The 16,813-nt window shown below is 41.4% G+C and overlaps 1 protein-coding gene across 1 annotated transcript in view; it reads right to left on the reverse strand.

The window, feature by feature from the left end:
- LOC122557248 (UDP-N-acetylglucosamine--peptide N-acetylglucosaminyltransferase 110 kDa subunit) overlaps positions 1–16,813 on the reverse strand; it is an 82,216-nt gene that overhangs the window by 28,215 nt on the left and 37,188 nt on the right. Inside the window, exons 11-14 of the mRNA XM_087992029.1 lie at positions 16,661–16,762; positions 11,515–11,694; positions 8,719–8,877; positions 2,520–2,609 (exon numbers count right to left, since the gene is read on the reverse strand). Coding sequence (XP_087848155.1) covers positions 2,520–2,609; positions 8,719–8,877; positions 11,515–11,694; positions 16,661–16,762 — 531 coding nt within the window. The remainder of the gene's footprint in view (positions 1–2,519; positions 2,610–8,718; positions 8,878–11,514; positions 11,695–16,660; positions 16,763–16,813) is intronic.

The raw sequence follows: 16,813 nt of genomic DNA on the forward strand, positions 1-16,813 counted from the left end.
ATGCCATTGACTTTGTAGTGCATAATTGCAGGAATTTAAACCAGGTCAAACCATAAATGTATTCTGATGCTCTTATTTGTTCAGACTGGCTGAATTAGAACACTAGTTAATTCAGTCAAGCCAACACTGAAAGGTCAATCAATGCAATGAGTTCACTAACGTTCCAGTAGTTGCTAGACATTTGAAGAGACTTAGTCATTGCATTTGATAGCAAACATTTCCCATGGATTGGAGGCTGCCAATGTAACCAACAATCAAAGCAAAGAGCAAAAACAAGAAACACGACAACAGAAGTAGACCATTCAGCCCCATGAGCCTGTTCCTGCATTTAACAAGATCATGGCTGATCTTGGGCCTATTCCACCTATCTGCCTTCAGCATATTCCTAAATACATTAGCTTAACAAAAATTTCATCTCTCTCAGATTTAAAACTTTGGGAAAGATATAGAAGAGACCTAAGGGGTGGTACATGTACAGAATGAGCTGCCAGAGGAAGTGGTGGAAGCTAGTACAATTGCAACATTTAAAGGCAACATCTGGATGGGTGTATGAATCGGAGGGATTTGGAGGGATATGGGCCAGGTGCTGGCAGGTGGAACTAGATTGGGTTGGGATATCTGATCAGCATAGAGGAGTTGAATCGAAGGGTCCATTTCCGTGCTGTACATCTCTATGACTCTATGACTCTAACTGACCTAACAACAGCAGCCATTTGTGCAAGAGTGTTACAAACCTCTATCACCCTTTGTATGTAAAAGTACTTCCTAGATCTAGCCTGATAATGAGGAAAAAGATTTACAGAGGAGGTAGAAAACAGTAACAGGATCAACAGAATCAGCGTGGATTTACAACAAAGAAATCATGCTTGACAAATCCACTGGATTTTTTTTCAAGGATGCATCTTGGAGAGTGGAGCTCCAAGAGAAGCTCATGGATGTGATTTATTTGGACTTACAAAACTTTTTCAATAAAGGGCCCATCTAAGATGTCAGCATATAAAATTGAAGCATTGATTGGGAATGGTGTACTGACATGGACAGAAAACTGGTTGACAGACAGGAAACAATAGAAAAATAACAGGCCCTTTTTCAAGTGGCAGGCAGTGCTTAGTGAGTTACTGCAGGTATCTGTGCTGGGACCCTAGCTATTCACTATACATTAAATCAGAAGTCACAAAACACCAGGTTAAAGTTCAATAGGTTCATGTAAAATCACAAGCTTTTGAACTGCTGCTCCTTCATCGGGATAATGGTGTTGTGCGACTTCTGACTTCGTCCAACCCAGTCCAACACAGGCACCTCCACATCATAACTATATGTTAATGATTTACATGAGAACTAAACGTAAAATCTCCAAGTCTGCAGACAAAACAGAGCTAGGTGGGAAGGCAAACTGAGGATGAGTGATGTTTCAACAGGATTTGGACAAGTTGAGTAAGCTGATAAATGCATTCCAGGTGAAGTACAATGCGCCTATATGTGAAGTTATGCACAAGACCTGATTTTCCTTGTACACGGCTCTTTGAAAATAAGAATGCACGTGAAGCAACAACTAAAAAAAAAAAACGGCATTTTGGCTTACACAATGAGAAAATTCAACTACAGGAGAGATGGCTTGTTGCAACTGTACAGGTGCTTGGTGAAACCAGACGGAGTATTATACGCAGTTTTCATCTTTCTCTGAAAGGAGGATGTTTTAGCAATGGAGGGAGCGAAACAAAGATTTACCAGATTGAACTCCTGGGATGGTAGGACCAATATTTGAAGAGACTGGATCGATCAGGATTACATTCACTGATGAGAGAGTATGTCATTAAAAAATCTCAAAGTCCAACAGGACCAGACAGCATAAACTCGGGAAGGATACTTCTAATAACTGGGAAGTCCAGAAACAGAAGTCATAGCTTAAGGATAAGGAGTATGCCATTTCGGACTGAGATGGTGAGAAAGCTTTTCATCCAAAGTGGAGGGCCTGTACAATTCTTGCCACAGAAAGAGGTTGAAGCCAAAATATTCAATGTTTTCAAGAAATTAAATATAGTTCTTGGGGCTAAAGGGTATGGAGAAAAAGTGGAAAGAGGATACTGAGTTAGATGATCAATCATGAAAATATTGAGTAGTAGTGTGGCCTCAAAAGGACCAAAAACAGCCGACTCCTGTTCCTATGTCCTATGGCAAAGAGCTCTATCAAAATACTTATATGTCAGAGCAGAGGTGTGAAACAGTAGGAAAACAGGTTGGTGATTGCTGAGTATTTCTTCTGATGCCTATTCAGCCACATCAATGATACTCGGCAGAGAAGCAAACAGTAACAAAGGACACTTTCAGGAGATAATCACACCTACTAAATTAACCACATCAAATTTGGTCTGAACCCATTCTTTCTTGCATTAAAAAGAACAAACACTGGACTACAACTGCACAAATTAAAAATCTATACAAGAAACAGGATTAATCCAGTGTTTAAATTCTTGATGAATGTTTTAAGTACCTGAACTCTGCAATCCACTAGTTCTTACCTGGGATAGGTCCACAAAATGATTTGCTTCAGCAACCACTTTCACACGAAAATTAGTGCCATCATCAGAGCTCAATGCATAACAAAAAACCTATTAAGAGAAACAGAAAGTGAGTTGATAGAAACCGAAATTCCACACAAAGTTGAATGTATGTCGTACTTAATACCAATTCGACTCAAAACAAAAACAAAAGTGTCAAAAGATCAAACTAGTTTTGGGCTAGATCTTAACTATACGTTCAGGAAATTAGTTGGACACATTAGGGTAGCAACTGGAACAAACAAGAACAGAAAATGCTGGAGAAATTCAGCAGGTCTGACAGAATTTTAAAGAATGGTTGCTGGACTCCAAACACGAATTCTGTTTCCTCTCCACTGATGCTTGCAGACCTGCTGAGTTTCTCCAGCAATTAGTATTTTGTTTGTTTCATATCTCCAGAATCTGCAATTTTTGTTTTTATTTTAGGTGCAAAAACAGGAACGCCTCCACTTTTCAACTAAAGTTGGCACAATATGGGAGGCTCAAGAAAGGATAGGGAGTTTAAAAAATTTGCGAAGCCTAGGAGGCAGAGTGCTCCAAAGAGGTCTGCAGAATGACTGAATTGATTGCAGACCGAAACCAGTTCTCCTTTATTTTCTTCCACTATCTTGTGAGTGACTCAAACTGCAGCACACAAATTAAATCCATAACAGACTACCCAGCTACTGCCCACTATTAATAAACTTGAATGGACTTTGGGTCTTATTCAATGGACCCTCGTATCTCAGTGCTTGGCATACCCATTATCATTAGTTTCATTCAGTCTTTAAAGGTCATGTTTCATTCTAGCTGCTAAATGCTTGCACAAAGAATATGTGGGCTTTCCAATTGTGTCTACAGGAAAAACAAAATTGCTGTGCTAATTTAGTAATTTACCTACATTTGTATAGGCAGAGTTCTAGACTGGAATGATAGGATACAAAGCCATATAATCGACATTTGCTGATTATACAAAAAAGGTAGGCAGTTTTTTAATCAGTGCATATGGAAGAGTAAAATTACAAATAACTTTAGTCCATTCAAAAATTTAACCAGAAATGTGCCAAATAAGTTTTGATACCAAATCAGAAGCAAATGGGAGGTAATACTTTCTGGAGTCAAGGGCGGGGAGGGAAGGGGATTGATCACTAAAATCAGTTAACGGTTATTGAAAATGGTTAAAGAGACAAACTGAAATGCTCATTCCTTATCTTGGAGGGATGGTTGTCATGTTACATTTGTAGAAAACTGTGGATGGACCAAATCTGCAAGACTGAACAGTTCTGGGCACCATACCTTAAGAATGCTGTATGATCTTTGAGAGCACTTCTCAGCTTAACAGAATCACATCTAATAGATATTAACTTATACAGTCCAAGGAGAAATTATACAAACAAAAGCTGTATCCCCCAGAATTTCACAAGTTTAAGGGTGATTTGACAAAACATTGAGATATAACAGGAATGAATAGTTTCCATCTCCCCTTAGAATGGCTAGGAGTCTGATTAAGGACTGCATTATCTAAACATCACAGCTAAATAAAAATTCAGCAAAAACAAAAAGGTAAACTGACCAAGTCCTTCTAAAGTTTTCCTTTTTAAGTTTTATAGTAGTTAAGATGGCAGTTAAGGCAGCCACAGCCTCCTCCTGCAGGATGTGGCAACTCGGAGACCAGTGGGAAAAGCTTTTGCCCGAAATGTTGATTTTACTGCTCCTCGGATGTTGCCTGAACTGCTGTGCTCTTCCAGTACCACTAATCCAGAAAGTGGGAAAAGTACACCCAGCTGCTGTCCTGGGAGATCATGTTAGGGAGCTGGATGCACTCAGGATCATCCAAGATTCTGAGCACTTCATAGATAAGACTTTTAGTGAGGTGCAGGCAGAGAGTAGCTGGGTGACCACCAGGAAAGGCAAAAGAGAGTAGACAGAGTGTGGGAATCCAATGTGGCCATTCCCCTCAAAAACAAGTACACTGTTTTGGATATGGTTAGTGAGGTGGATGGTGACCATTCAGGGGAAAGCAGCAGTAGCCAGGTTGACAGCACTACAACTGGCTCTGCAGCACAGTGGGAAAAGGTAAGGTACACAGGACCTTGGTGATAAGAGACTGGACAGGAGACTTGATAGTTAGGGGGACAGATAGATTGTGTGGCCACAAATAGGAATCCAGCATAGAGAGAGTTGCCTCCCAGATGCCAGGGTCCAGGAATTCTCAGAGTGGCTGTACAATGTTCAAGGGGGAGGGTGAGCAGCCAGAAGATATTGTTCACGTTGGCACAAATGACAGATAGAAATAGGGATGAAGTCCTGCAGAGTGATTATAAGGAGCTAGGAAAGCAGTTAAAACTAGGACCTCATTGGTGATAATCTCCAGATTACATACAGTGCCACATGAAAGTAAAGGAGAAAGTGAGGTCTGCAGACGCTGGAGATCAAAGCTGAAACTTTATTGCTGGAACAGCACAGCAGGTCAGGCAGCATCTAGGGAACAGAAGATTCGACGTTTCGGGCACATGCCCTTCTTCAGGAATGAGCAGAGAGTGTTCAGCAGGAGAAGATAAAAGGTAGGGAGGAGGGGCGTTGGAAATGTGATAGGTGGAAAGAGGTCAAGGTGAAGGTGATAGGTCGGAGTAGGGTGGAGGCGGAGAGGTCAAGAAGACGACTGCAGGTCAGGAAGGCGGTGCCGGGCTGGAGGGATTCGGCTGAGACAAGGTGGGGGGAGGGGGGATGAAGAAACTGGTGAAGTCCAAGTTCATCCCCTGTGGTTGGAGGGTTCCCAGTCGGAAGATAAGACGCTCCTCCTCCGACCGTCGCGTTGTTGTGGTTTGGCGGTGGATGAATCCAATGACCTGCATATCCTCGGTGGAGTGGGAGGGGGAGTTGAAATGCTGTGCTACAGGGTGATTGGGTTGGTTCGTCCGGGTGGCCCAGAGGTGCTCTCTGAATCGCTCCGCAAGTAGGCGGCCTGTCTCGCCAATATAGAGGAGGCCACACCGGCTGCAGTAGATAATGTGGGTGGAGGTGCAGGTGAATCTGTGGCGGATATGGAAGTTTCCTTTGGGGCCTTGGAGAGAAGTGAGGGGGGAGGTGTGGGCGCAAGTGTTGCACCTCCTGCGGTTGCAAGGGAAGGTGCCGGGAGTGGAGGTTGGGTTGGTGGGGGGTATGGATCTGACAAGGGAGTCGCGGAGGGAGTGGTCTCTACGGAAAGCTGATAGAGGAGGGGAGGGAAATATATCCTTGGTGGTGGGGTCCGTTTGGAGGTGGAAGTAAAAGAAAGAACAGGAGGATATGCAGATGAATGTGTGGCTAAAGAGTTGATGCATTCAAAATTTTAAATAATTGGGATCTTTTCTGGAGCAGAGCTGACCTGTTCAAGAGGGACAAGCTGCACCTGAACTGGAGGGGGTCCAATATCTTGGTGGCCAGATTTGCTCGTGCTGCAAGAGAGGGTTTAAACTAGATTGGCAGGGGGATAGGATCCTCAATAGCAGGGAGGCGAGGCTCAAAGGAAATAGAGTAATCACAAATAGTAAGTTGAAGAGACTGGTCAGGCTGGAATTCAACAGGGAGCAAGGAATGCCTGTTGGATAAAATTGCATTTATTTCAATGCAAGAGGGCTGACAGATAAAGGCAATGAGCTTGGAGTGGATAGGTGCATAGAACTTGGGTATTATAGCCATTACAGAAACCTGGCTAAGGGAGAGACAAGACAGGCAGCTCAATGTGACAGGGTACAGATCTTTAGGTAGGACAGAGGCGGTAGAATGAAGGGAGGGGGAGTTGCATTTTTGATTAAGTAGTCAGAGATTAAATAACTGAAGGATCATCCAGTGAGGCTTTATGGGTAGAGCTAAGGGGTGATGTTATTGGGATTGTACTATAGGCTCCCAAATAATCAACAAGAATTAGAGGAACAAATATGTAGGGAGATTAGAGATACTTGCAGGAACAAAAAAAAAGAGCTGTCACAGTAGGAAATTTTAATTGCCCTAACAGACTGGGACTGCATTAGCAATAAGGGCTTATATGGCTTGAATTTGTTAAGTGCATTCAGACAAATTTCCTGAAGCAGTATATGGAGGGTGCTATTTGGTAAGGGGCAAAACTCAACCTATCCTTGGGAAATAAATCAGGACAGATGACAGAGGTGGAGCACTTTGGGACCACAGTTCTGTTAGCTTTAAAGTAGTTACGAAGAGGGACAAAACTGCTCCAGAGGTTCAAGTTCTGAACGAGGGAAAGGCAAATTTTGATGGAATTACAGGAGCTTGGAGGCAAAAGGGAAATCTGGCAAGTGGGAGGCCTTTAAAAGTGAGACAGCTAAAGTCTATGTTCCCGAGAGGGTGAAGGGCAGATTGGCAGAATACGGAACAGTGAATGATGGGATATTGAGGCTTTGACAAGAAAGTGGCTCAGGTACAGCTGTGATCAAGGGAATTCCTGGATGTATTCAGGGAATAAGGAGTTTACTGAAGGAGGAAATCAGGAGGACAAAAAAAAAAAGGCCACAAGATAGGCTTGACTGGGAAGGCTGGGGTGAATCCAAAGATGTTCTAAGTATACTGAGGAGGAGGAGGGGGAAAGAGGGAGAGAGAGTCACGTGACATGGGGGGGGGGGGGGGGGGGGGGGGGAGAGAAGAGGGAGAAAAGAGAGGAGGAGTGGGGGGGAACGAAAAGAGAGAGAAGAGAGGGGAGAGAAAATAGGACCCCAAGGGTCAAAGTGGACATATATGTGTTAAACCACAGGAGAGGGGAGCAGTTCTCAAAATGATTTTTTCTCCTGTGTTTACCATAAAGACTTGGAGAAGTTAGTGGCGATACTTTGGAGACAGTTCTTATCTGAGTAGAGGTGGTGTTGATATATTAGAATGTATGAAGGTGAATAAATCTCCTGGTCCCATCCAAATATATTCAAGAGGCCCGCAAGAGGCTACAGAAGAAATTGCAGGGGTCCTGGTAGACATTTTTGTATCATTGTTAGCCAAGGGTGAAGACTGGAGGACAGCGAATGTTATGCCACTATTAAAGAAGGGCTGCAAAGAAAAGCTCGAGAATTATAGACCAGTAAGCTTAACATGTGGTGATTAAGTTACTTGAGAAGATTCTGAGAGATTAGATATACATGCATATGGAAAGACAGGGAAAGAGTAATCAGCATGACTTTGAGTGGGAGATCATGCCTCTCAAAATTTGTTACAGTTCTTTGATGAAGTGACCAGGAAGGCTGGAAAGGGCAGGGCAGAACACAGAGCCTACATGGATTCCAAGAGGGCCAGTGATAAGGTTTCACATGATAGGTTGCTCTGGAAGGTTAGATCTCACAGAATCCAGGGTAAGTTTGCAACTAGATACAAAAAAATTGGCTTGATGGTAGGATGCAGAGGGTTATAGTGGAAGGATGTTTGTTGGACTGAAGGCCCATGACTAGTGGAGGGCCTCGGGGTCTGTGCTGGACCAAATGATGTTTTTTTTTAAATCTGTCTCAAATGATTTGGATGAGAATGCATAAGGCATAATTACTAAGTTTGCTGATGACACTAAAACAGGTGGTATTGTGGTGATGAAGGTTATCAGGAATTGTAGTTGGATCTTGATCAGCTGGGGAAATGGACTGAACAAAGGCAAACAGAGTTTAATATAGATAAGTGCGAGGTCTTGCATTTTGGAACATCAAATCAAAGCAATTTAAGGTTAGAGGGGAAAGAATAAGAGGAAACGTGAAGGGCATTTTTTTTTAAAACAGAGAATGATACGCATATTGGATGAGCTACCAGCAGAAGAGGTTGAGGTGGGTATATTAACATTCAAAAGGCATTTCGACATATGCATGGATAGGATAGGATAAGGAGGATATGGGCCAAATGGAGGGAAATTGGGTTAGCATACAGTCAGACTTTTTGGTCAACATGGACCCATTTGGGCTAAAAGGCATATCTCTGTGCAGTAGGACTATCTTGATGAACAGAGACGTTTGCTCCTCTGGATGGAGGCTTAAAGAAATAATACTGTGCACAAGACCCTGCTGCACTTGAAAATTCAATTCTATACAAATTTGAATTATTCAAGACTGCTGAACAGTTTCACAATTCAGAAGACAAAAGTCAGTCACAGACCACACAGTACCTACATGAAGCAGTTCTAATTCCAGAGCTTAAGAAAATCTTCACTACCTGTACATACCTCAAATTTTTCTGAGTTGTGCATCCCAGGGATTGACTGCATCAGATGAGAAGTGGGGTGGTTCCCAAAATCTGAACTCACAAAACCAATTTTCAGACGCCCATTACTAGCTTTCAAGTCTTTTGGATGTTCATATGGTGGTTTGTGAAGCACATTAATCTGCAAATTAAAACCATTGCAGTTATCAGAAAGTCAACTGAGTTGTGCATCCCAGGGATTGACTGCATCAGATGAGAAGTGGGGTGGTTCCCAAAATCTGAACTCACAAAACCAATTTTCAGACGCCCATTACTAGCTTTCAAGTCTTTTGGATGTTCATATGGTGGTTTGTGAAGCACATTAATCTGCAAATTAAAACCATTGCAGTTATCAGAAAGTCAACTTTGTTGCAGTGGGTGCAGGGGTAGACGGTGGACATAATTCTGGATTAGTGGTGCTGGAAGAGCACAGCAGTTCAGGCAGCATCCAAGGAGCAGCGAAATCGACGTTTTGGGCAAAAGCCCTTCATCAGGAATAAAGGCAGTGAGCCTGAAGCATGGAGAGATAAGCTAGAGGAGGGTGGGGGTGGGGAGAAAGTAGCAGAGTACAATGGGTGAGTGGGGGAAGGGATGAAGGTGATAGGTCAGGGAGGAGAGGGTGGAGTGGATAGGTGGAAAAGGAGATAACCATACAACAAAATTATACTGTTGCTTTAATATATGGTCAGTTACTTTGGTGAATGTTAATTGTATGGTTATTTTCCTTTCATAAAAATTAGAAATAGAAAGTAGTTAAAAATGATGAAATTAAACATTGTTTTTCTTGCAGTCAGATGCTGAAAAGTTTTCAAACCTGAATGTCAGCACCACTAATTCCAGAATCTGGTTTCCAGCATCTGCAGTCATTGTTTTTACCTTGGTGGACATAATTAACCACTCAAATGTTACTCGAGGCCTAATTCTAAATGAACTCTTTTCAAAGATCTGTCAATTACTATTAATCTACATAGGCATATGCAAATTAGTAGCAAGAGGCCACTCAACCCCTCAAGAGCACTCTATTATTCAATAGGATTATGGGTGAACTGATGACTCCACATACACATCTATCCTCAATACATTTTCACTTCCATGCTGACAAACTATATCACTGCCTTAAAAAAAGTATTCAAAGACAGTACTTTTACTGCCTCTTGCTCAAAATACTCCCAAACGGAGGAAAAAAGTCTCATGTCTTAAATAACTAACCTTCAATTTTGCTACAGTAACTTAGAGTGCTCGATTCTCTAAATAAAATCCTTTCCATATGCATTTCAAGACGCAACAAGAAGGTCAATATTTCAATCAGGTCACCTCTTATTCATCTAAACTGAAATGATTACATAATGGAATCCAACCAGACCATAGGGCGTCTGGCTGATTACAGAGAGGTGACTGATGGTGGTTTAACCAGAGAGTCACCACATCTCAATTGAGAAGCTCAGTGCTTCAGTTGGGAATTGAACTAATGCCGTTGACATCATACTGCACCGCAAACCAGACATCAGTCAACAGAGCCTAGCCTATTTAACCTTCCATCTGTCCCTGCAACAGCTTTTCATTCTAACCAAAAAACCCAAATGTTGATACAACAAAATGTTGTCATGACGAATAAATCATTTACAAGTTTTCATCAAGAAATGAGGGGATTTGGAATGAATAGATGACTTCAACGTCACCTATTCAAACTGGACATTAGTTATTCTAGCAAATGGAATGTTGGAATCCAAGAGTAGGGAAGTTTTGTGCAACAGAACAGCATTTTTTTTTAAAAAAAACTGTATCTTGAGTAAGATGTGGAGGTGCTATAATCTAGAATAAGACATATGCCATTTTAGTTACTATACTCAAATCATTATTTGTCCTGGGGGCAGTGCAATGAAGGTCATCATACTAAACTCAAAACAAATTCTGTCAGGCCTGCTGAGTTTTTCCAACACTTTTTATTTCAGACCTCTAGCATCTGTATTTTGCTTTTGTTCTCTACTGATTCTGTGATGAGAGTTGTCTTAAGAGGATAAACTTAAAAATCACAACACCAGGTTATAGTCCAACAGGTTTATTTGAAAGTACAAGCTTTTGCAGCGCTGCTCCTTTGTCAGGTAGCTGGCTATCAAATGAAGGAGCAGTCCTCTGAAAGTTAGCACTTCCAAAAAAAAACCTGGACTATAACGTGGGGAGTTGTGTTTAAGTCTGTCCACCCCAGTCCAACACCACCACTTCCCCATCATAGCTACCATTGGTCCTGAGGCGGCTCACTGAAGAGATTACTTAGTATGGTGACGAAACGTTTGAAAGCAAAACTTCCAGCTCAGCAAGCAAACCTACATCCATATATTCTAACACTCCAATAACAGAAGATAACGGACCTGCAGTTGCAATTTTTTTCTCTTTAAAATAAGGGAGTTACATGGGCAATTTTCCCATTCTGTGACTTTCCCAAACACCAAGGATTCCTGAAAGATCTTTACTGGTGTATTTAAGGTTAAGTGCAAATATTTTGTCGTATCAGTCGAATTTTGGAAAAAAAAATCTACCACCATTTAATTTAGTGAACACAACTGCTTTAAGGATAGTTTTTTTTTTAAATTATGCAGTAAAGTGTATTAAGTAGGAGTTACTTAATCAATCCTAGTTCTTGGCACATCTGTCCTTCTAGTGGGAGGTCAGAGATGGAGTAAATTGTGTTGTTGGACTAGTATGAACAAACTCCTATAATCTTTGAGATAGAAAGTGAATTGTAACATACATTATTACACAACATATAGTTTTATTCTACCTTGTCAAGACACAGATTTCCATGACGTTCTGCAATGGCTTTGCGAAAGGTATGGGATAGTGGATATAGCATACTATGATGCGGATGGACAGATGGCAGCCGATTTTTCTCCAGTTGGTCAGCTACTATACTGACTAATTTTTTCATTCGCTCATCATAATCTGTCCAGTCACATACAATCTAGAGGCAAAAAAAAGGTTGAATTTAAACCAATTTGTTGACATACAGGTGTACTTTTAAATTGCCACTACACTCTGGTCATTCCCACTTAGTGATTCTGAAAAGGAATCCATACAAGGAAGACCATTCTCAGCACACTCACAATAACGCAATTTCAGGTAATTTAGCAGCTACCACTATGTTCCCTTGCCTTATTCCTTCGGAATCAAGTTCTATCTTGCACGAAATTAAAACTGCAAATCCATTTTATATATGTGCCAAGATAATAATGAAATCTACTTGACATGTCAAAGTTCTTAACTGTCAAATAAAAAAAATGAAAATAAGTTTTTTTTCAACTCTGCATCAAAATCAGCTAAGATTCATTGTCGATACCCTCACTCTTTGTCTCTCCTTTAAAGGACAAAAGGATAAGATCCTCTAGTTGTTTTTATGCAACTAATTAGGACATAATAATCAGCTGGATTGCGTCAGTCATGTTGATGGATTTATTGAACTGCTGTGCAATGCATTCGCAGTCCTTCACGTCTTGCTATAGTTACTAATAGATGTCTTTGGTCAAAGATTCCACTCATCTTGTTTCTGTGGTCTGGAGGAGAATGTGTATGGAGTATGAGCGTGCAGGGAGGGAGTGAAGTTTTGAGTTTTGTGGAGGTGTTCGGCTGAGCATGACTCAGCAGATGGAGATTTGCAGTTGATGGTGGAGTGCTGGGGGTAGGGGTAGGAGTAGGAGTCGTGGGTCAGCAGGGTGGAGGAGCATTCATTGTGTAGAGCCATTTAACAAAAAGAAAAGCATTCAGTATGTAATGTCGGTTGACAAGGTGAAAAGCCTTCATTATGTGAAGCCAGTTATTCATTGTGTAACAGCAGATGGCGTGGTCTTTGCTGTTGGCGCTCGCTGATTGCAATGGTCACCCAATCGGTGTGTGTTGTCTCGTCTGGATGCTCTTCTTGTACGTGACTGTATGATTCCTTGGGAAGCTGCTGTTCCAGAAAAAGACCAAGAGCTCGTGTCTTTGTGCACATGGGCAGTCGTTCTCTCTCCCTCCAGAGCCCGGGGTGAAGATGAAGGAGGTGAAGCTGTACTGTGCCACTGAGTATTTTGCTTTTACTGGGGGGCAGGGGGAAATGGTAGAAAGGAGAGCAGGACAACATGGATGGCTGTTATGATTTCTTCTTTGTTCAAGTCTCTGAATAGTGTATCAGGGAACACCATCATTGCTTCTTCAATTACTTTTGCCAACTGTGAATGATTGCCAGATGATGGTGCAAAATGATGCTTTACTGCAGGTTTAAAAAGGGAATTATTGTTGAGCTTTCCAAGCAACCTTCAGCTTGCTCAGATTCTTTGTCCCATGTTGTCAAAGGGAAAACTATCCTTGGATTCACTATGCATCATGGTGTGTTCTTGTTCCAAATTCTCCATTTTTACTTATCAACCTACTTTTATGACAATGAAAAAAACTTTTCTTTGAAAATAAAATTTATTTTTCCATTCCACGTGGAAGTTGTGCAATTTTGCTTTCTTTTTAGATAACTCAGACTCATCATTGTTGCTTCACCCTATTGTTCATGACATCACTCTTCTGCTGGTCATGCTGCAGGTTCGTCTCTGCATCTGGGCTTCTGGGGCATCCAGAATGTTCCTTGCTGTTTGCAAGAGCAGAAGCACAGAACGTTACTGCTATTTGGATGCAGTTGGTTTCCAGGGCCCCTGATCAACTTACGTTGCTTATATGTGGACACATGTGGACATAGTATTTCCTATAATTTTTCTTGATCCTGCACACATCTATTAGATAGCCAACTGATGAGAAAAGCTGCACATTTATGGAGAAAGAGCAGAACTGCTCTCGCAGAGTCCACATTGGAGGATTTTTGGCCCATCATGTCTATATTGCTAATACTAACAAATACTGGCCTTTACATGTCAGATCTTAGATATTTCCTGTTCCTTTCTCATGTTGCCACCACAAAATTTGCTTTACCCTGCCATGACAGTTCTTGAGATGAAAACTGAAAAACAATGCTACAAACTAGCAAAATCTGAAGGGCGTGCACTTCGCTCTAGCCTTATGACTTCTGAAAGTATAAGCACTGCAGTCGGATGATGATCAGCATGTGCAGTGTGGAAAGTGAGTCGGTGGGGGGATCAACTGTCTAACAAGTCTGCGCTTGACCAATTAATTAAAATTATGTTGAAGATCATGGACTTAAGATGTATTATAAGTTGGCCTTAGAATGGAGAATATTTGTATTTAAATCAGCTTCCTATGTGCATATGTTCTAACCAAAAGCTAGAGGATAAGTTCCTTTCTGGATCCACAGTGTGCTTGACAAAAGTAGAATGCATGGAGTTGGTGTAACACGAAGATTAACCCCATCAAAACGGTTACTTTTTAGAAAAAAAAAGTGTATTGTGATTCGGAGTTGAGAGTGCGGTGCACCTTCTCCTGTATTGTTTCTGTTTTGATTTCTCAGCAGCGGTTCTGCATGCAGAAAGAAAATAATTCAGCGGTTGTTTTGTAGTTGTACTTCCCAAGTTTATTTTGCAGAAAATGACACCAAATTTGGAGGTGTAGTGGACAGCGAAGAGGGTTACCTCAGATTATAACAGGGTCTGGATTAGATGGGCCAATGGGCTGAGGGGTGGCAGATGGAGTTTAATTCAGATAAATGCAAGGTGCTGCGCTTTTGGAAAGCAAATCTTAGCAGGACTTATACACTTAATCGTAAGGTCCTAGGGAGTGTTATTGAACAAAGAGACTTTGAAGTGCAGGTTCATAGCTCCTCGAAAGTGGAGTCACAGATAGATAGGATAGTGAAGGCGGCGTTTGGTATGCTTTCCTTTCTTGGTCAAAGTGTTGAGTACAGGAGTTGGGAGGTCATGTTGCGGCTGTACAGGACATTGGTGAGGCCGCTGTTGGAATATAGTGTGCATTTCTGGTCTCCTTCCTATCGGAAAGATGTTGTGAAACATGAAAGGGTTCAGAAAAGACTTACAAGAATGTTGCCAGAGTTGGAGGGTTTGAGCTATAAAAGAGAGAGGCTGAACAGGCTGGGACGAATTTCCCTGGAGCGTCGGAGGCTGAAGGGCAACCTTATAGGGGTTTACAAAATTATGAGGAGCATGGATAGGATAAATAGACAAAGTCTTTTCCCTGGGGCGGGGGAATTCCAGAACTAGAGGGCATACGTTTAGGGTGAGAGGGGAAAAGATATAAAAGAGAGTTAAGGGGAAACGTTTTCATGCAGAGGGTGATAGATGTATGAAATGAGCTGCCAGAGGAAGTGTTGGAGGCTGGTGCAACTGCAACAGTTGAAAGGCATTTGGATGGGTATATGAATAGAAAGGGTTTGGAGGAGTATGGGCTGGGTGCTGGCAGGTGGGAGTAGATCGGGTTGGGATATCTGGTCGGCATGGACTGGTTGGACCGAAGGGTCTGTTTCCGTGCTGTACATCTCTATGATTCAGATTAAGACTCCCCTTCTCAATCTACCATTTTGATGTAATGTGAACAGGCAAAACCCAACAGCTTGTGCAATAATGCCTCTTCCACAATTGCTAGCCCCTTCTTCAGCGAAAACATCTTAAGTAATTTTGCTGACTTATTTCATCAACGTTTTTCAGCAACAGGGATTTTAGTTGACTCAATTCTTCTATGAATACTTAAAATGTTGTCAACCTAACACAGCCACAAAAATGTTGAGAGTGGATTTTGGAAAATGACAAGCAAATCAAATCGCCATTGTTTTGAGGCTAAGCAGAGAAAAATACTGAGTCAGACTCAGCAATGATTACACCTTAAAAGCATAGAGAAGCAATGAATGAAATGGCAAATTAAGTAATGGCATGCATTTAAAGGGATCCTACAGTACATGAGAATATATGTGGTTTTCAACCATCTCGAATCCTGATCAAAGATAACTTAGGTAGATAATATCCAAACAATGGTAAGATCAGTGTGGAGGACAGTACAGAGTTTTGGTTCATGTATTTCAAAAGCCAGCAAGGACAGGATGATTCCACTTGCCCAAGTACTGCCTGAAACCTGGGCAATTTTGGATGGTGACTATGTTACAATTTAAACGGATCCCACTGTGGCTCAGCCACAGAAAAAGTAGCTGTCATATGCAACTTGCCACCATGAAAACTTAAAAAAATAAACTATTGATAATGAGGGCAAGTTAAACAAATACAACACAAAAAAGGTCAAATATGATATGATATGCTAGGTAATGTAGATAAAGACAGGTGGGAGGTGGTGGTCTCCTGGCTGCTAAAACATAGATTAACTTGGCCAATGTACCAAGCAAAGCTCCAAAATCAAAACTCAACCAGACAGTGCAAACACAGCAGCCAGGTGCTAATGACATCAGCACAATGTAAAAAGGTAGACCCAGAGTCAGAGTGAGCAAATGCACAAATCTGCAAGAGACTCTGGAATTTATTCTAAGCTTAAAAGGGATGAATAGGATTAGAAAGAGTATATTTAATATTAATGTTATTGTAACTGGTTTCCTAATAAAGTTAGGAATGTTTTGCATTGGTGCTGCTGTCTTCGCAGTGATTTGACCAATTCTGTTCTGTGGGACACCTGGTCAAAACACATTTGTAACATTCTGGTCAGAGTTGTCTCACTGGTTTTAAAACGAGGACCTAGACAGAGCTCAAATGGAAAGTAATGTCAATAATGTGTTAGCCCAAATAATCTATGCTGTAAATGCTATTATTCTCTACAGTGAGACAGATAAGCATTTCATTCAGCTTTAAAAAAGGTATTATGATCAGAAGCATACATTATTTCCACAGGCAAATGTAACTGAAAGGCATGCTGCTTACTGTTAAGATATCTGCACCAATCATTTACAAATTCTAAATATGCTTAAAATCATTGCTGGAGTGAAAGACCAATGTCTGCTCCACTGGAATAAGTGCACTCAATTCATGAGGTTATCTTGTTACCTGCAAACAGTGTGCCAGATTACAGTATGCATCTGGGAAGTCAGGCTTTAGCTTTAGGGCAGTTCTGTAGGAAGCAATGGCTTCTGGAATATTTCCCGAATCCTACAGAGAGAGAAAAGAGAGAAATATGTTCTGTTTTATTGGCAGGAAAAC

Source organism: Chiloscyllium plagiosum, unplaced genomic scaffold (genome assembly GCF_037043375.1).
Source record: "Chiloscyllium plagiosum isolate Xiang-an unplaced genomic scaffold, Cpla_swu_hap1 HiC_scaffold_11, whole genome shotgun sequence".
Lineage (NCBI taxonomy): Eukaryota > Metazoa > Chordata > Chondrichthyes > Orectolobiformes > Hemiscylliidae > Chiloscyllium > Chiloscyllium plagiosum.